Source organism: Phyllobates terribilis, unplaced genomic scaffold (assembly GCF_046119375.1).
Source record: "Phyllobates terribilis strain yellow unplaced genomic scaffold, ASM4611937v1 Scaffold_5__5_contigs__length_657084704, whole genome shotgun sequence".
Lineage (NCBI taxonomy): Eukaryota > Metazoa > Chordata > Amphibia > Anura > Dendrobatidae > Phyllobates > Phyllobates terribilis.
In genome coordinates this window covers 252,912,501-252,933,417 of record NW_027362765.1, presented here as the reverse complement: position 1 = coordinate 252,933,417, position 20,917 = coordinate 252,912,501, and the positions used below count along the sequence as shown (strand labels likewise).

At 43.8% G+C, this 20,917-nt stretch overlaps 1 protein-coding gene across 3 annotated transcripts in view; it reads right to left on the bottom strand.

Moving 5' to 3' along the window:
* Positions 1–20,917, bottom strand: part of TMEM94 (transmembrane protein 94) — a 64,394-nt gene that overhangs the window by 14,958 nt on the left and 28,519 nt on the right. For 2 of the 3 annotated variants that reach the window (XM_073684038.1, XM_073684041.1), the window contains 20 exons: positions 20,428–20,579; positions 20,182–20,284; positions 19,915–20,001; positions 17,194–17,310; positions 16,699–16,755; positions 16,500–16,604; positions 15,773–15,937; positions 15,495–15,671; positions 14,614–14,908; positions 14,292–14,465; positions 14,097–14,199; positions 7,234–7,451; positions 6,885–7,060; positions 6,641–6,779; positions 5,910–6,025; positions 3,755–3,854; positions 3,571–3,679; positions 2,318–2,507; positions 1,574–1,651; positions 1,063–1,148 (listed from right to left, as the gene is read on the bottom strand). In XM_073684038.1, the coding sequence (XP_073540139.1) occupies positions 1,063–1,148; positions 1,574–1,651; positions 2,318–2,507; positions 3,571–3,679; positions 3,755–3,854; positions 5,910–6,025; positions 6,641–6,779; positions 6,885–7,060; positions 7,234–7,451; positions 14,097–14,199; positions 14,292–14,465; positions 14,614–14,908; positions 15,495–15,671; positions 15,773–15,937; positions 16,500–16,604; positions 16,699–16,755; positions 17,194–17,310; positions 19,915–20,001; positions 20,182–20,284; positions 20,428–20,579 (2,747 nt within the window). The remainder of the gene's footprint in view (positions 1–1,062; positions 1,149–1,573; positions 1,652–2,317; positions 2,508–3,570; positions 3,680–3,754; positions 3,855–5,909; positions 6,026–6,640; positions 6,780–6,884; positions 7,061–7,233; positions 7,452–14,096; positions 14,200–14,291; positions 14,466–14,613; positions 14,909–15,494; positions 15,672–15,772; positions 15,938–16,499; positions 16,605–16,698; positions 16,756–17,193; positions 17,311–19,914; positions 20,002–20,181; positions 20,285–20,427; positions 20,580–20,917) is intronic. The other variant, XM_073684040.1, reaches the window with a different exon arrangement.

The following is a 20,917-nucleotide window of genomic DNA, read 5'->3' as shown; positions in this document are numbered from 1 at the left end:
TATTGGCTGGCGTTGACTAAAGGAGAAGTAGGCATCGATGAAGCCGGGGACTAAATTTTGACAGCGATCTGCTGGAGGAGCCTGGGAACGCAGCCTTAAAATGGAAAAATCGCTGTCTTGTGGAAACCTGCTGCATGCAGTTCCTGGTTAAACATGTTGCATTTCCATCTGGCGACGAGAGTACCTGAAGACCGATGTGCTGACATCTGGCGTCCCGACTCCATCCTGTCACAGAAGACGTTCATCAGGATCTCCTTGCGGGAGTCGCTGGTATAATGTAGGTCTTTCCTCTCTGCACACATCTCGTTATGGTGGGTGAGCGGGCCGAAGATAGATGGCAAAGACCAGTCCACCAGTCCCTCTGTGTGGATGCCCCAAACACTCATTATGTGTTGGGGGCGAAATAGGGTCCTGCCTGGTAGACACGAGAGGTTATGATGTGGATCAGACCACACTGTTCACTCGGTCTTTAGGTGGGATGACAGTGTGAGCAATTACACCCTGTTGCCTGTAGTCACAAGCTGTATCGGAAAGAAAAAGGGAAATGATTAATAAAACAAAACAAAAAGGTAGAGACGGGTCTGAACGCAAACCTGTGTCTGCCTCCTTTGGCCACTAAGAAAAAACTGATTCATTTGGTTCCAGTTGGTGGGGTGTAGTCTGCTGGGGAGGAGTTATTTTATTTCTGCCTAGTGTCAGCCTCCTAGTGGTAGCAGCATACATTTCCTGTGTCCTTCAATGAAGCGAGAGAAAGAACAATTAGCCAAATGAGATATAATGTTAAAATAAAAATTCTGTCCTTAGATGGTGGGGGTTCCAGCTGCCAGGACAGAGCACTTATGTCTCCCACTGTAACACTGTGGCCAGGAGTAGTTAGTGAGGCTCTGCTGCTTGGTTCATTGTCTGTTCGAGGGAAAATGATAGCCTAAGTTGTCTTTGCCAGTGCTATGGACATTGAACTAGGAGAAAACAGGGGACCCACACCGGTCTAACAATTATGACTTATCCATATTTCTGTAGACTGGAATACCCTTTTTAAAAGAAACATATTCCTACTCTCACCTGAGTAATGGAAAGCAGAAACAGGACAGCCACAGAATATCTGTAGTACTGAGGCAAGGAGGTAGCTGAATTAGACAGGCCAAAAACTAAGGAAAAGGCAAAAAATGGAAATTAAGAATAAGTAAAGAAAAGAAGAAACAAGTAAAGAAACATAGCTTAAGATATTACATGTTTACTACATTTGTTATTCATCTTCACAGTAAGCAAACACACGAGGATAACAAAAATGTCTAACACACATAGTTATATTACGACAGGAGCCAAATATTTCGGGCCAGTGACAAAACTGGAACCAATCCTCTGATATCAAGACAGCTCTTCCAGATGTTTTTTTGGCCTGATCTCTTACTTGGCACCTAAGATAAGGCTCCTACCTGAAGCTGTAATATTATCATTTTCATGAGTCATTATTCTACTGTTAATAAGTATATATCTCCTCATCACTGGTAAACAACCATAGCCTGTACAGGTAAGGTTGGAAAATCAGTCAGTGTCGCACCTTGAAGCTTACCTGCACAATCACAAGTGTAAGCTGACACTGTAAGAGGAAAAGAAAGCATTTCCGAATACCATATGTTGCATTTCGAGCCTGTAATAAATACAAGTAAGAAGAATTTAGGCTAAGTAAGAACAGAATTATTAGATAGGTACAAGTAAATGAAAGATACAATCAGCTTTAAAAAAATAAATAAATTGTGGAAAATAGCTAAATATACAGCACTCCATTCATTAAACATACTACATTTATATGCTGACCCCACATAAAATCTCTGTAAACTGCACAGAACGCATATCTGCAAAGAAATTATATATAAAATCCAAGCTCCAAGGGGGTTTTCTTGCTCTGCAACTGATCAATTCTCAACAGTTTCCATCAGTTTTTCAATGCAATTAAACCTATTTGTATATTTTTGTTTGGCACTGGTGGTTCTTGTGGAGAGGGCACAGGAAATGCTTCCTGGGAAAAAGTATGCAAATAAGCTCTCCTCCAAAAGGAAGAAAACTGTCTCATCTATAGGTAGCTAGCTTGTAAGCCAACATCAGACACAGCAATGTCACATGAGAGCACGAAGAAGACAAGGGATATCAGTCAAATCAGAGACACCAACTTGTAGATGGTACAATTTCAACATTTTTTCTCCCCATCAGGAACCTGAACAACACTCTAGTGCTCCAAAAACTCTCTGGTGTTTAGGATAACCCCACTGGCATTGCAAACATCAAAGCTCTCACCCATCCTGGTGCAACCACTGACCTGTTCAATGAGGCGGATAATGCTGACACTCTCCTCCCGCCTGAAGGATAGAGAACAAGGCAGGCTGTTAAGAGCAGCAGACAGGTGCAAAGGAGAGAACTCCTCTGATGTATTTGCCCTAAGAGAGTCGCTCACATATCCAAACATTTCCCAGGAACACCGAGAAGGAAACAATGGATCCAGAGAAATACTAAGGGGAAAAATGAGACAAAGATGAAAGGTCAACATAGACAGGCATAAAATAAGAATGGGAAAAGATATGTGAGCGATAAAAAAAAGTTAAGAAAGTGAAAAAGATTTCAAAAGGACATAGAGGAACAAAGCCATGGATTCTATGCTGGAAGAAAAGCAACCACATTAAAAAAAACAACAACTTTTATTATTAAGCTCAAAGCACCTGCTGCTATAAACATATAGTAAGAACTCAATCAGCAATGAATATTGAATCTATGTATAAAAAGCTTACATTCGGCAAATTAATTTGGATAAGCACAGCCACAGCCTTTTTGACTACATGTTGCAAAACTAGCATATAGAACCAGTAGTATATAGAACAAGTGATCTAACGATTGCAGATTCAAGTCCCTAAAGAGACTAAAAAAATAAAAGTTAAAAATATAAAAAAGCTAAATTTAAAATTCGAATCCCCCCACATTGCTCAGTTTTAAAGGGAACCTGACAGGTCAAAAACTGCTATTAACCAGCAAGTTAATACTGTCAGTCAGTGCCGGGGTGTGGTTACAGTTGCGGCTCACTATGTGCAGCGCTTCTATGACTGAAAGCCAGAGGCTGCCGGGAGGAAAAAAGTTAATTTCCTACCGGTAGCCAGGCTGTCAGGGCAGCAGCTGCACGGCTTTACAACACTATTAACTTGCAGGCTAATAGTAATGCATGTAAGAGAAGGTGCAGTGAGACACGGGGCAAAATCCAGCATCACAAAGCGATAAGCAAGACTGAGCTTGAGAAACAATACACAATTGTCTATGTAATAGAGTAAACACAGCCGACACTTACAAGAACAATGAAAAAGGGCATAAATCAAACAGAAGGACATGAGAAGGGGGCTAGGCTGTACCAACATACTGAGCATGGATAAAAACATAGGCTGAGTGAGACAATAAAAAAACAGTATGCCGAAATGTCATTAACTATAGTAGAAGTTAGGTTGGAAGATATTGACTATTGCAAACTTTGTTGCGTCAAACCAGAAGAGAGTAAAAAATATAAAGAGGGAAAAAACCAAAGCAGCTGACCTGATATCACTTTGTAAGAACAATCCACTGTTCCTGATGCTTGCAGAACTTCCCATACAGCACGTTACCTCCCCGTACTCCTGCATGATCTGGATCATTTCACACATAGCTAGGAAGAACACAAGCGTGAAAACACCCAATAATACTCCCTTTCTGTCGCTCACAATTGTAATACGTTACTCACTTTCTGGGGTGCAGTCAGTAAAAAGAGGGACCAGCAGAGGAACATTATCAATGTTCTGCAGATGAGGTCTAACTTGATGAATACCACGAGGGAGCTTTGCCTATAAACAGGGAAAAAAAGTTATTATGATCACATGGAAAAACTGGTAGTTGCAGTCTGTATACATGGCGGTCTCACAAAAGCTTTAAGAAAACCACTTAGAATGTTATATGACAGCACCTACAGTACAGACCAAAAGTTTGGACACACCTTCTCATTTAAAGATTTTTCTGTATTTTCATGACTATGAAAATTGTACATTCACACTGAAGGCATCAAAACTATGAATTAACACATGTGGAATTATATACTTAACAAAAAAGTGTGAAACAACTGAAAATATGTCTTATATTCTAGGTTCTTCAAAGTAGCCACCTTTTGCTTTGATGACTGCTTTGCACACTCTTGGCATTCTCTTAATGAGCTTCAAGAGGTAGTCACTGGAAATGGTTTTCACTTCACAGGTGTGCCCTGTCAGGTTTAATAAGTGGGATTTCTTGCCTTATAAATGGGGTTGGGACCATCAGTTGTGTTGTGCAGAAGTCTGGTGCATACACAGCTGATAGTCCTACTGAATAGACTGTTAGAATTTGTATTATGGCAAGAAAAAAGTAGCTAAGTAAAGAAAAATGAGTGGCCATCATTACTTTAAGAAATGAAGGTCTGTCAGTCCGAAAAATTGGGAAAACTTTGAAAGTGTCCCCAAGTGCAGTTGCAAAAACCATCAAGTGCTACAAAGAAACTGGCTCACATGAGGACCGCCCCAGGAAAGGAAGACCAAGAGTCACCTCTGCTTCTGAGGATAAGTTTATCCGAGTCACCAGCCTCAGAAATCGCAGGTTAACAGCAGCTCAGATTAGAGACCAGGTCATTGCCACACATAGTTCTAGCAGCAGACACATCTCTACAACAACTGTTAAGAGGAGACTTTGTGCAGCAGGCCTTCATGTTAAAATAGCTGCTAGGAAACCACTGCTAAGGACAGGCAACAAGCAGAAGAGACTTGATTGGGCTAAAGAACACAACGAATGGACATCAGACCAGTGGAAATCTGTGCTTTGGTCTGATGAGTCCAAATTTGAGATCTTTGGTTCCAACCACCGTGTCTTTGTGCGACGCAGAAAAGGTGAACGGAGGGGCTCTACATGCCTGGTTCCCACCGTGAAGCATGGAGGAGGAGGTGTGATGGTGTGGGGGTGCTTTGCTGGTGACACTGTTGGGGATTTATTCAAAATTGAAGGCATACTGAACCAGCATGGCTACCACAGCATATTGCAGCAGCATGCTATTCCATCCGGTTTGCGTTTAGTTGGACCATCATTTATTTTTCAACAGGACAATGACCCCAAACACACCTCCAGGCTGTGTAAGGGCTATTTGACCAAGAAGGAGAGTGATGGGGTGCTACGCCAGATGACCTGGCCTCCACAGTCATCAGACCTGAACCCAATCGAGATGGTTTGGGGTGAGCTGGACCGCAGAGTGAAGGCAAAAGGGCCAACAAGTGCTAAGCATCTCTGGGAACTCCTTCAAGATTGTTGGAAGACCATTTCCGGTGACTAGCTCTTGAAGCTCATCAAGAGAATGCCAAGAGTGTGCAAAGCAGTCATCAAAGCAAAAGGTGGCTACTTTGAAGAACCTAGAATATAAGACATACTTTCAGTTGTTTCACACTTTTTTGTTAAGTATATAATTCCACATGTGTTAATTCATAGTTTTGATGCCTTCAGTGTGAATGTACAATTTTCATAGTCAAGAAAATACAGAAAAATCTTTAAATGACAAGGTGTGTCCAAACTTTTGGTCTGTACTGTATATTAGTAAAAGGGGTTCTTCGCCACCGCCCCGGTTTCAGTTTGGCTGCAGCACTGACATTGCATCGTGTCGTCTACATGGGCACAGCCACTGACGTCAACGAATAGCCGAGGAGCTGTGGATGTAACATCAGCGCTGCAACCAAAAGGAGGTCGGGTAAGTGGCAGGAAGACGACATTGACCCCAGTATGGGTATGTAATACTTGATTTTCACCTACTAGTGTTTTCTCAAAGGGAACAACCCCTTTAAACCATTATTAAAATGCCATGTAATGAACACAATCCTAATGATTTTTCATACCCGGTTGGAATCTTCAAAAAAGCTTGGGACATCACTGTCAGTAGGCTGGAAGCTAATCATATCAGAATGCCCCTCGTCATCCATGAGAAGAAGACCTTCCGCATCCTCCCGAGATGCTAACAAGCGAAAAAAAGGTCAAAAAGAAGCAAAAGTAAAAAATGAGTTGTACCTGACGAACACGATTGGCTTAGTTAAGTGAGACCGACTAATAGCAACTACGTTAACATAGGTGGAAACGTGATACAGAACATCCAAAATAAATATAATGAATACAATGTTACAGAAAGTAAACCTAAACTGGGGGCCATGATGTACACTGTAAAGGAGCACAGCCCAGCGAAAGAGGGGAGCACCTTGTAAGGGTCTGGGATTGCACATCCTGGCCTGGGCTCTGTATGGAGATATTTAAGGCATGTTGCTAAAGTAATATTAGCGGCAAATAGGAAGGAACATGAGAAAAATCTGCCTGGCTCTGCAGAACCTGAAGCTCATGTTTTGCTGCCATATTACTTTCAATCAGACAGCAGGTGGAAAGGGGCAGTTGTACCTCTTTTCCAGCTTCAACGTTTGGGGGAAAAACTTGAGGGAAACTCATGAGATATCTGCCCTAAGCCAAGTAATGCGTTCCAAAGCAACAAAACTCCTGTACCTATATAATGTTATCTTTAAGGGAAAATTGTGACACATTGCAAATAAATCACAATCTAAAAAAACTTGAACTGGTTTCTGACCCTGATGGAGATCATCTCGCAAAGAACCAGCATGACTGGGGCTGGATGGGGGAACCTCAGATCCTGGCCCATCGCCATTTGGCGTTAGGGAAATGTGACAGTTCCATCCAGTCTCAAGACCCATTTTTTCAGCAAACACCTGAGCAAAGAAACGGATGTGATGGGATAAAAGTATAACATTTTAGAAAAAGTAACAGTAAAAAAATATATATATATATATAATATGTATATATTTAATCTTCACCTTGCTTCTCAGCTCATCCTCCATGGAGAAATACACAAAACGGATGCAAGCATTCACTAAGCCATCAATTAGACGGACAATGTCCAGGCGAGCCTGATATTGTGACGAGACCATCCCCATGAAGATCTGACCACTCATCGCTTGAGTAAAATCCTCCGTCACTTCCCCAATGCCTTCTGAGTTGAAGGGGGTTAATATGTAGACAATATGCAAGAGAAGCATAAAGGCAAAGCTATATTAACATGAAAGCTTATGAAATAAAGCACAACGTACAAAGAAATAAGCAGAGTACTAGGCAAAATTCATACAAAGCAGCGATCTATTAAGGAGTCAGTAACGGGACACTCACCATCAGAACTCCAGCTGTCATGTCGGCCAGTGTGCTTCATAGGAGCAATCCCACCAACGCCACACGGGGCTGAAACTGCGCTGTGCCCAAGACCGTGCTGCATTTCTATACACTTGCCATGTAGCTGAGGCGACAATGAGTAGTGCATTGGCTTGTAGGAAAAAGCGGAGCAGTAGCCAGACAAGCAGGCCCTTTGGTAGAAATCCAGCACTTTTTTCCTTAAGTTAGAAAGAAAAGAGGCATAAAAGTAAGAAAGAGGGACACAAAATTATCCATGGAGGACAGCAAAGTCTTAGCTACCCCCATAAGACATCTTACAGCAATGATGTTTGCAATTGTGACGCCAGTTAGTAAATGCTTACATTTCCCTGGAAATAACAATTCTGCAGCACCTTAGATATCTACATTTTGCCATTCCACTGTTATTCCTCCTGGAAATGTATGAATAAACTGGCGGCCTCTAGTCTCTTAGATCCCTCCCTTCACACACACTATCCCAAGCATTTTGTTTCCATTGGGAGTTTTCGTGGCATTATTTAGTTACATTAATGAGATGCATTTTTTTTCCTAAGAAGCCTATAGTGAAAACACCTTTGAAAAATCCATACTAAAAGCATGTAGAGTTTTTTGGGGAGGAATAACAGAGGTAAGCATAGTTCTAAGAGAAGAAAGAGCTTAACCCCTTCATGGCCAATTTAAGTTTTTGCATTTTCATTTTGCACTCTCCTTCTTCCCAAAGCACTAACTTTTTTCTTATTCTGTCCACATAGACATATGAAGGTTTGTTTTTTGCGGGATGAGTTGGACTTTTGAATGATACCATTAATTTTACCACATAATGCACTGGAAAATGGGGGAAAAATCCAAGTGGGGACAAATTGTGAAAAAATGCAATTCTGACATTGTTTTTAGGGAATTGTTTTTACGGTGTACATTTTGTGGTAAAAATGAGCTAGCAATATGATTCTGCTCATCTGTATGATTATGGCGATACCAAACATGTCCAAATTTTTTTATTATTTTGGTGAAACAAAAAAAATCAGAAGTTTGCAACAAAAAAAATTTTAAGGTTGTGTCGCCCGGAACGTTTTCATTTTTGGGTTGATGGAGCTGTGTGATGGCTTATTTTTTGAGAAGCTAGATGATGCTTTTACTGATACCATTTTGGGACAGATATGATGTTTTGCTCGCTTATTGCACCATTTTTTGTGGTATTGCAGCAATCAAAAAAACATAATTTTGTCATTCGTGAATTTTTTTTCGTTTACAGTGTTTACCGATTGGGTTAATTATTTTCTATGCATATATGAAGAGGAAAAGGACTCACTCACCGTTCCTTAAAAATTCTTCTCTTTATTGAAACAACATTTTAAAAGAGCAGGTCGCGGGAGTAAATGGACACGTACAGTGGACGGCGGCCGTTTCGCACCTGATATCGCTTCCATTGGTCCTCTTCATATCTGCACTCACAGTCTGAATTTCTGGCATGAATCCGGGAGCCCTGTTGCTTGGCAGCTCTTTCTAGTCCAGTGTGTGGGAAAAGTTCGGCTGACAGATAGTGCCGATACGCCTCTGCTTTAAATTATTTTTATATTTTAATAAATCAGAATTTTCTGAAAGCAGCAATACCACATATGTGCATTTTTTTTATTCTTTTATTATTTTTATTTTAAATGTGGGAAAAGAATAGTGATTTGAACTTTTATTTTTTATAACTTTTTTTCACTGTTCTTAATAGTCCCCTTAGGGGACTTGAAGCTGCAATTGTCTGATCGCTATAAGCCACAGCATTGCTGTATACAGCGAAATTCACAGTCTCCTTTGAAGCCAGGCCACAGGCAGGGTTTCAAAGGAGATCCGTAATGACAAGCACAGAGGTTTTCAACAGACCGCTTGCTGTCATAGCAAACCATTGGCGACCCGCAATCACTTCACGGACGCGTCCCCATGCCGGAGCGTATTAAATGCTGCTGGCAGAGTTTGACAGAACATTTTATTTATTTATTTTACTCATTTATATAGCGCCATTAATTCCACAGCGCTTTACAGACATTATCATCACTGTCCCCATTGGGGCTCACAATCTACATTCCCTATCAGTAGGTCTTTGGAGTGTTGGAGGAAACCGGAGAACCCAAAGGAAACCCACACAATCACGGGGAGAACATACAAACTCCTTGCAGATGTTGTCCTTGGTGGGATTTGAACCCAAGACTCCAGCGCCCTTGCAGCTGCAGTGCTAACTACTGAGCCACCGTGCTGCCCATTACATATAAGAGGTTAACAATAGCAAACGGAGCTCCACTCCACCCATGATTGTTAGAAGCAGGTCCTGGATGTAACACGCAGCCATGACCTGCCGGGTATCTCGCAAGCTCACCCCGTGAGCCCCCTCCAGGGCCGGCTCCAGGTTTTTCTGGGCCCCGGGCGAAAGACTCTCAGTGGGCCCTTTTAACACATACACGATTCATGATGCACAGATACGGCGGAGAAATATATATATAGCACACAGGGCCCAGCCTGCCACCTCATCCTTCACATATGCAAACATGCGCGCACACACGGTACGCAAGACACGCGCACGCACACACGGTACGCAGACACGCGCACGCACACACGGTACGCAGACACGCGCACGCACACACGGTACGCAGACACGCGCACGCACACACGGTACGCAGACACGCGCACGCACACACGGTACGCAGACACGCGCACGCACACACGGTACGCAGACACGCGCACGCACACACGGTACGCAGACACGCGCACGCACACACGGTACGCAGACACGCGCACGCACACACGGTACGCAGACACGCGCACGCACACACGGTACGCAGACACGCGCACGCACACACGGTACGCAGACACGCGCACGCACACACGGTACGCAGACACGCGCACGCACACACGGTACGCAGACACGCGCACGCACACACGGTACGCAGACACGCGCACGCACACACGGTACGCAGACACGCGCACGCACACACGGTACGCAGACACGCGCACGCACACACGGTACGCAGACACGCGCACGCACACACGGTACGCAGACACGCGCACGCACACACGGTACGCAGACACGCGCACGCACACACGGTACGCAGACACGCGCACGCACACACGGTACGCAGACACGCGCACGCACACACGGTACGCAGACACGCGCACGCACACACGGTACGCAGACACGCGCACGCACACACGGTACGCAGACACGCGCACGCACACACGGTACGCAGACACGCGCACGCACACACGGTACGCAGACACGCGCACGCACACACGGTACGCAGACACGCGCACGCACACACGGTACGCAGACACGCGCACGCACACACGGTACGCAGACACGCGCACGCACACACGGTACGCAGACACGCGCACGCACACACGGTACGCAGACACGCGCACGCACACACGGTACGCAGACACGCGCACGCACACACGGTACGCAGACACGCGCACGCACACACGGTACGCAGACACGCGCACGCACACACGGTACGCAGACACGCGCACGCACACACGGTACGCAGACACGCGCACGCACACACGGTACGCAGACACGCGCACACACGGTACGCAGACACGCGCACACACGGTACGCAGACACGCGCACACACACACGGTACGCAGACACGCGCACACACACACGGTACGCAGACACGCGCACACACACACGGTACGCAGACACGCGCACACACACACGGTACGCAGACACGCACACACACACACGGTACGCAGACACGCACACACACACACGGTACGCAGACACGCACACACACACACGGTACGCAGACACGCACACACACACACGGTACGCAGACACGCACACACACACACGGTACGCAGACACGCACACACACACACGGTACGCAGACACGCACACACACACACGGTACGCAGACACGCACACACACACACGGTACGCAGACACGCACACACACACACGGTACGCAGACACGCACACACACACACGGTACGCAGACACGCACACACACACACGGTACGCAGACACGCACACACACACACGGTACGCAGACACGCACACACACACACGGTACGCAGACACGCACACATACACGGTACGCAGACACGCACACATACACGGTACGCAGACACGCACACATACACGGTACGCAGACACGCACACATACACGGTACGCAGACACGCACACATACACGGTACGCAGACACGCACACATACACGGTACGCAGACACGCACACATACACGGTACGCAGACACGTACACATACACGGTACGCAGACACGTACACATACACGGTACGCAGACACGTACACATACACGGTACGCAGACACGTACACATACACGGTACGCAGACACGTACACATACACGGTACGCAGACACGTACACATACACGGTACGCAGACACGTACACATACACGGTACGCAGACACGTACACATACACGGTACGCAGACACGTACACATACACGGTACGCAGACACGTACACATACACGGTACGCAGACACGTACACATACACGGTACGCAGACACGTACACATACACGGTACGCAGACACGTACACATACACGGTACGCAGACACGTACACATACACGGTACGCAGACACGTACACATACACGGTACGCAGACACGTACACATACACGGTACGCAGACACGTACACATACACGGTACGCAGACACGTACACATACACGGTACGCAGACACGTACACATACACGGTACGCAGACACGTACACATACACGGTACGCAGACACGTACACATACACGGTACGCAGACACGTACACATACACGGTACGCAGACACGTACACATACACGGTACGCAGACACGTACACATACACGGTACGCAGACACGTACACATACACGGTACGCAGACACGTACACATACACGGTACGCAGACACGTACACATACACGGTACGCAGACACGTACACATACACGGTACGCAGACACGTACACATACACGGTACGCAGACACGTACACATACACGGTACGCAGACACGTACACATACACGGTACGCAGACACGTACACATACACGGTACGCAGACACGTACACATACACGGTACGCAGACACGTACACATACACGGTACGCAGACACGTACACATACACGGTACGCAGACACGTACACATACACGGTACGCAGACACGTACACATACACGGTACGCAGACACGTACACATACACGGTACGCAGACACGTACACATACACGGTACGCAGACACGTACACATACACGGTACGCAGACACGTACACATACACGGTACGCAGACACGTACACATACACGGTACGCAGACACGTACACATACACGGTACGCAGACACGTACACATACACGGTACGCAGACACGTACACATACACGGTACGCAGACACGTACACATACACGGTACGCAGACACGTACACATACACGGTACGCAGACACGTACACATACACGGTACGCAGACACGTACACATACACGGTACGCAGACACGTACACATACACGGTACGCAGACACGTACACATACACGGTACGCAGACACGTACACATACACGGTACGCAGACACGTACACATACACGGTACGCAGACACGTACACATACACGGTACGCAGACACGTACACATACACGGTACGCAGACACGTACACATACACGGTACGCAGACACGTACACATACACGGTACGCAGACACGTACACATACACGGTACGCAGACACGTACACATACACGGTACGCAGACACGTACACATACACGGTACGCAGACACGTACACATACAGACATACAGTACACACATTTTTACACAAATTCTTAAAAACATATATAAAACAGACAAATATATATACACAGTCATACACACTGACATTCACATACATGCACTCACACAGACCCATTACAAATATTTTTAATATGGGGAAGCCTCACTCACCTGTCCCCGGTCCAGTGTCCTGTCCAGCAGCTCCTCAGGTATGGGGCAGTGCAGGGCCCCCGGCGTGTCACAGATATCATGGCCCTGGACCATCAGAGGGGCCTACTTGCGGTCGGGTCCGGGTCTGGGCCGCTCCCCCACATCTGTGCAGGACCTCCGACGGTGTTTGATTGCCGGCACTCCCCCCAGACAGGGCCGCGTGCTGTGCAGCTGTGTCTGCTAGTAATGACGCGGCAGGGGCGACACACAAGCACAATTAAAGGTGCAGTGCCGTCGACCCTGCCGTGTCATTACTAGCAGACACAGCCGAACAGCGCGCGGCCATGTCTGGGGGAGTGACGGCAATCAAGCAGCACCTGCGTCACTGAACAGGTGCCGAGGAAGCAGCCAGGGCCCCGACAGTGAGTGGGCGGTGGGCCCCTCTGATTTTCCAGGGCCCCGGCACTTGCCCGGGTACGGACGCCGGCCCTGGCCCCCTCCATACACCCGCTTCCGACTTGCAGCATACATGTACGGCGCATGTCGTGAAAGGGATTAAATGTTCTTGCTTTTCAAATTATTATTATAGCTTAAAAATACATTAACACTGAAAGATTATAATGAAGAAGTGTTCCCAAGACCACTCGTTTCACAATATTCTTGCAGTCTAAACAGGCTGCTGATCACCCGAACAACGAGGAAAACGCTTGTTGATCAGGTGAAATGATCTTTTGGGTTGCAGAAAAGATCATGGTTCTTGGCAGCGCATCATCCTACGCAAACAGGACTTCAGATCGCTCAGTGTGCATTACTAAGTGTGATCTGCTTGTGCAAACAGGCAATTAAATTATGGTTCATGGGTAAATATTTACTGATAGGTGGTCATTTATCACTTCAAAATCAAGTAACTTAAACCCACCTTAAGGCTCCTCGGGAAAAAAAAACAAAACAATGTTATGTATCGTACCTGTCCGACCCAGAGAGGGGGTAAATATCAGCTCCGTCCCAGAAATCTGTACAGGCTTCAAGAATGATGTCAGCTGTTCCATGGGACAGCATCTGCTCTGTGTCTAAGAGGTAAAAAAAAAGGAAGACATTAAGATGGAATGCATGTATAGGTAAATTTATGAGACTTGACAGGTATGAAAAAAAAGGTACATACTAGTAGTTACATCTCGGACAAAAAGGCTGATCATGTGACTAAGTGGTGGTTTACGTTTGGCACCAATTGGAAGCTTGGAAAGTAAAGTCTCCTTTACAGGCTCCTCACTTGGAAGGTGATAGAGAGCAACATGATTTTGCAGTTTAAAAGGGTCCTTAGCCCCTGGGATGAAACCTAAATAGAAGGAAGAAGCAGTTATCAATTGAGTTGAAAAGTGCAAAAACTTGGAAATGAGTAAAAAAAAGAAGAGCACAAGAGAAAGAAACAAGACGGAACAAGACAGAGAAGAAGCTAGCAAATTTTATCATTGATCAAACACTACCTATGAGTCTTGAAAAGTCACAAAGACCCCAAGGAATGTGTCCAGGAAGCACAGAGCTGTGGGTTTCTTGCAGAGCAATATGGCGCAGATGATCTGAAAAGCGGGAAAGTGTTGTGCTCACCCCTGGATTACAGAGGTTCATCAACACATTAAGACCTAAGGGTTTTAAAGAGCTAAGATGAAGCTGCCAATTGGCCTCATCAAATTGGATACTCTGAGGGTTTTGTTGATCTTGTGACAGCCGAAGCATTTCTAAGTGACAGTCACAAACATAATCGTCCACCTCGCAGCTTAACTGTAGAAAAAAAAAAAAAGATAAAAATAATAAATCCATAAAAAAAGTGTTCACTTCAATTAAAATATTATCAGAGATTGAGGGTTCAAAATATAAACTCCTAATCAGACCATTGTTTCTCAACCAATCCTCAAGTAGTCCTAACAGGTCATGTTTTAAAGAATACAGTTATAAAATAGCTTTCCATCAGTGGTAAGCAAAAACAAAAGAAACCTTGTAATTCACTAAAGGAAAATGCCTAATTATCAGTCTCCCCCCTGGCCTGCAGCAATGATAAGTCCACCCATACATAACACACAAGGAGAAAGGAAGATCCTGCCCTCTAACTCTCTGCACCACACCCCTAAGGACAGCAGCATTTAAGAAAAGCAGTACTGAGCAGTGTATCTGTTAATCAAGCACCTGCACCTCTCTCACTTCAGTTGCTTTTTTTTTTTTAAACAGGACAAAATAGTGTACTATGCTATTCTACAAAGAAACCTTAAAGAGAAACAGTAAGAGAAGTATGAACAGAGCTATTCTTCTGTGTATGGAGAGTGTGATTGGAAATGATAGATCATCCTACGAAAGTAAACATTTTATATACCTGACCACCAGTGTCCTGGCTGAAGCTCACATTAGAGCCTGATGCATGCTTGTTCCGACTATGGGGTTTTCTCTGCGTTTCAGGTCTAGCGACATCATTCTGCCGCTCCATAGTATCCTGCTCATTTACTAGCTGTAGGATATTGGTCTCTGCTAATAGTGCCACCATCTCTTGAGGCTGCAGAGAAAATAGATAGGAAAGACATTCCAGAAAAGGCAAGCTTCATAAAAATGATAATTATAATGATACAAAAAACAACAAAATTTGATCATCATCACCTCATCCTCCAAATCGGTCTGGCAGAAGGAACGCAGGGATAATTGATCAGTGAGATCATCATGTCTATCAGTGGTCTGATCTACTCGTCCACTAAAAAACAGAACAGTCTCAGGACTGGGATTCGGCCAGGAAAGGACTCCCTGTTTGTCCACACAGCAAATAACCTTTTAAAAGAGCACAGATTACATTACTCAGGAAAACATCCTTCTGTTTATAGAAACATCAACTCACACATGAAAAGAAAATGACAGCAGTGTTTTGTTCATATATATAATAATATTACACTCCAATTTATTCAGGCCCCTTGAGCTCTTAATAAATTTAGCACAACAAAGTCCTCTGGCAGAAAGTTCCATAATCTCACTACTCTTAGTGTATAGAATCCACATCTGTGTTGGGAAAGAAACATCATTCTTCTAGACATAAAAAAGCCTCATTTTTATATTTATAGTCTTCGGAAAAGTTTTTAAATGAATTAAAAATTGTTTAAAAGCTCTATAATTATCACAAGTTACCATACCTGCCACTTTTAGTGGGACCAAACGTCAATCTAATGAAAGAGGGAGATTTGGTAGCTGGCTCTGCTGAGCATTCATGTGTATGGTGAAGTCAGGAGAGATTGATATTGGTCAGCGACTATCTAAGGTACTGATGATTATTACAGTACTCATTGAGCTTAGAATCTTTCACTAAGCTAATCCATGATAACTTGGAAACTTTACTCACCGTGACAGATCCCAAACCATGCAACAAACGAGAAGTATATGCCAGAGTCTCACACTTCCCCCTAACAACATGCAGAAAGTGAGAACACACAGACCGAAGCATCTCCTATTAAATAATCACAGAAATGTCATTTTAAAAAAAAAGTACAACACAGAAAATAAAGAGCAACTGTCCATCAGCTAATCCTCTACATACAGACCTGTGTTGATGCAACCTCTGTATAACTGCTAAGAGTATCCTCAGAGAACTTTGCCACCTACGAAAAATAACAAAGGCAAACTAACTGCTTAAAAAAAGGGCAGAAATACAATTTGTTTTTATCACAAAACCCTTTCAGTTTTCACATAAATACGGCAGAAGTTAATCAACCGTGAAGAGACACTATTTTCAGACTTCACGAATTGCTGCATTAAATGACAGCCAACCAGCTACATGCTTGCCAATACCCTGTCTTAACCGACAAGAGTTTACGATGCGCACAGAACGATCAAAAATAGATTGTTCTGTGCGCATAGACTTTCTTGACAGAACGGGTCCCATTTACACAGGAGAATGTGCTGCCAACAATTTTTTTTTTAAGCAAGTTTAAAAATCATTTCTGCAAGACCTTTGTTCGCTTGTCAGACCATCAGGAATCTGTTTACGCTGCACGATTGTGAACCAGGGCTCCTAACTTTTTTGTTAGAACACTCACCAGAGAAGTAGGATACTTTCGGCTCATTTGGGCCAGCACACGAGCTTCACATAATGCCGTTACCAAAATCCACATGACAGGGAAAAGAAGAGGAAGAACTGGCAGAACAGCATTCACCTACATGCCAAAAAAAGTGTGGACAGTTCTTACTGGATACACAGATACAGGAGAGGCATTCATTAAAATTTGACTATTAATGTTGTATTATCAGTAAAAGTCAAATTTTAGTGCTTAATTTCAGCAACATGTGAGAAAAGCGCTGGCAGTGATGAATTGCAGCAGATCATCCACCTTCCCCTATGACTATAAACATTCTTGATTTGGTCTAATCATTAAAGTGTACGGAGTAGTCAAGGAGCTTGCTACTTCCCAAGTATGCGGTATATGTTAAAACGAACCCATCACATTGATAATGTAGTCCAATCTGCAGGTATTACAGTAAAGAGCAAGATAAGTTAAACAGAATGATAGATTGGATTGTGGGAAAAGATGTAATATAACTTGCATTTTATTTGTTTAAATCTCCGCTCATGGAAGGCTTTTCAGTAAAGTGGGAGATCCCATCAGTGACTGACAGCCATCTCTGTATACACACTTATATAAAGACAGCTGTCAGTCACTAAGAAGGACCGCACATTTGTCTGAAAACCCCATAATAAGTAGAGAATTAAGTGAATGAAACAAGGGTTATTGAACAACTTCCCACAAACCATTATAACCATCTACTCCAGCTCCATACCATTTTACTGGCAGATCGGAATGTATTTACAATGTGACAGGTTCCCTTTAAACGGAGAGCATTTATAATGCTGTACAAACCCTATGATTGAAGTAAGATCAGTTCCAAAGACAAAAAACACAAGTGACCAGTGTCTCTTAATGTATCAAGCAGCTCAAGGTGATGAATAACCAAGCAAAAACATAGGTTCTTTGATTTTTTTAATACTATCTTCATCCTATTAATATGGACTTATCATGAAACTGCAATATGCCCTTAAGGGTTAATTTAGCGAGTGTAAAGAGCTCCGACTGTTAGAAATTGCTGAAATGGGAGTTCAGGGGTGGCACGCTTCCTTAGCATGCCAGATAAACTGGACAGCTGAGTAATAAAGGATTAATCTTAAAAAGGATAATGAACCAGTACTGGACATTTTATTGTGGTAAGGAGAACCTGGTTTGTGCATAATCGGGACACATGGCCCATACGATGTCGCACAACGACCAACTTCTATACTGTACAGGGTTATAGTGGCATTTGTAAATTGATTTAAGTTATTTTAAACTGGGCAATATTCAGTGCTTTCGGTTTTTTCTACCCTTCTTCTAAAAGCTTTAACTTTTTTATTTTTCCGCCTACATAGCTATATAAGGGCTTGTTTTTTTTACAGTTTCGAATAACGCCATTTATTCTGCTATTCAATGTACTGGAAAACATTCTGGTGATTTTGTTAAAAAGATACTCCCATGTTAGTAAATTGTTTTCCTTAGAAAATGTGAAAATAAATAAGTTTGCAATTGACTAGCTTTTTCTAGTTGCTGTCATTCTCATGCTGTGAGAGCTTTTATCTTACATAGCTTTCAGCTTCATTCCAAGGACCTCGGCCACTAGAGTCTGGCCAAGTGTGGATAATATTTACATTCCAGGAAATGAGGCAACTCTTAACATACCAGTCACTTCTCTGCAGCCATCAGGTTCGACTTCACAGGATAATAAAGATTGCAGTTGTGGAGCCCTTCAGCAGGCCCTTGGCTGCCATGACAACTTATCAGTTCCCCACGGTTTCAGGGATGAAGGGAGCCAATACAAGTGCATAACAGAAATGGTGCTATTTAAATGTTGCTGTCAGAGATTGAAAGTAGCATTTAAACAGCAGCTATCGGAGGTCGCTTTGTTCGCTGTTACAGGAAGATGTTGGCCAAGTCAAACAGCTGGCATCTCCCTGGTACTGTGTGGGCTCAGCTCCTGAGTGCGTTCAATAAACGGGAACCCAACTTGTGACGTAATATAACATAGTATGTAACATGTCTGGAAGGAGTTAAACCATTCCCAAGTCAAATGTCATAAATACAGGGTGGGATACAATACATTGTCAATGCATATATGATATTAACTTGCAATCTCTGCATATGATATTGAAAAGTAAGAAGACTTTAAAGAAGCACTCCCATCAAAGTTTTTATCCTATTAATATATTGCAATCATCATATTACATAGCACTGTGTACTTACAATTGCTCATTTTGCTTTTCTACCCAGTAAATTCTTCTGTTTTCTCTGCTCTATGTAGAAATAAGAAGTCTCTTGTTCCTGCAGTACTTGTTCCCCTTTTCAACTTCTGACCCAGCTGTTCCGCTCCTCCTCCCTTACCAAGGACTTTTGCAGTGATGATTCATGACTATGAAAATTGACCTCCTGTTTCTACATAGAGCTTAGAAGAATTCAGCTAGTCAGTTTTTAATCACGTGATTCATAGACCTAATGGAAAAGAGAATAATTAATTGGGTAGAAGGGAAAAATAAGCAATTGTAAGTACACAGTGCCATATAAAACGATGACTACAGTGTATTAAGTGGATAAAAACTTTGATGGGAGTGCTTCTTTCAGTTAGAAAATGTCAGAAAACAACAAAATTGGTAACATTTTTACAAGCAAAATAAAATCATAGTCATGTGCACAGTATAACAAGAACAGAACCAAATGCAAACTATGTGGACCCAATACCTGAAGCTGAAGCAAAGCATAGGAGGCAGGGGGTGTGCCAGGAGCATGGAAGATGAAACGCAGCGCATTGGTGATGAGGAACGCAGCCTGTAGTTTGGAAAAGTAAAGAACACAATAATACAGGCTCCTCACATGTTCGCGCCATATATACCCAACACACAGAAAAAAATCCGCAATAAATGTTATCATCATAAATATTCAACACTTTCTTTTTAACATTGAAAGTATACAGTGTCTCTATATAAAACTAGGGCTAAATCAACTCACCATAATGACAGGGACAGCATGGATGAGTATTACAGACTGGACAGTGAATCTTTCATTATCCAGAGCAGTGACAGGACGGGAGAGAGCCTGGTCCAGCCAGCTCCTGAAACAGAAAGGTCATGTCATTGGACAATTTACAGGTCTGTTTGATACATACTAATGGAGCACAAGATGGAGCCAAGTCCAAAACGGTTCTGGATCCAGAGATGTGAAAAATACAGAATTTCAAGTGGATGTCTGTTGTACCTAACATTATCCATCACAGGGGTTTCCAAGACACGAAACAGATGATGCTGCTGAGGGTACTGCGGTGCTTTCTTGCCTTCAGCTTGAGGGGATGGTGGTGGAGAGAAGGGAGGAAAAAGATCTCCTGGTTCCAGGACTATATGTTCATCATCCTGCAACCAATGGAAAAGACAAACCATGTATCGTTGCATTACAGATTTTAGACACCATAAACATTGCCCTTAAAAGGAGATGTCTGGCCTCTGGTAAAATTGTACCAGCGCAAGGATGTCTTCAAATTAACAAATTCCAATATACTCACCTGACGTCACCCCTGCAGATCCAATACAAGCCACTCCTGTGGTCTGCGCCAAGTCAGAAAGCCATGATTTCCCGTTCTTCAGTCACCTGACTGGCGAAGCCTTTTTTTTGGCTGCAGGGGTTAGGTGACTGGAACATCAGACCCTTCCAGTCACCTGAACACTACTGCAGATCACAGGCCTCAACAGTC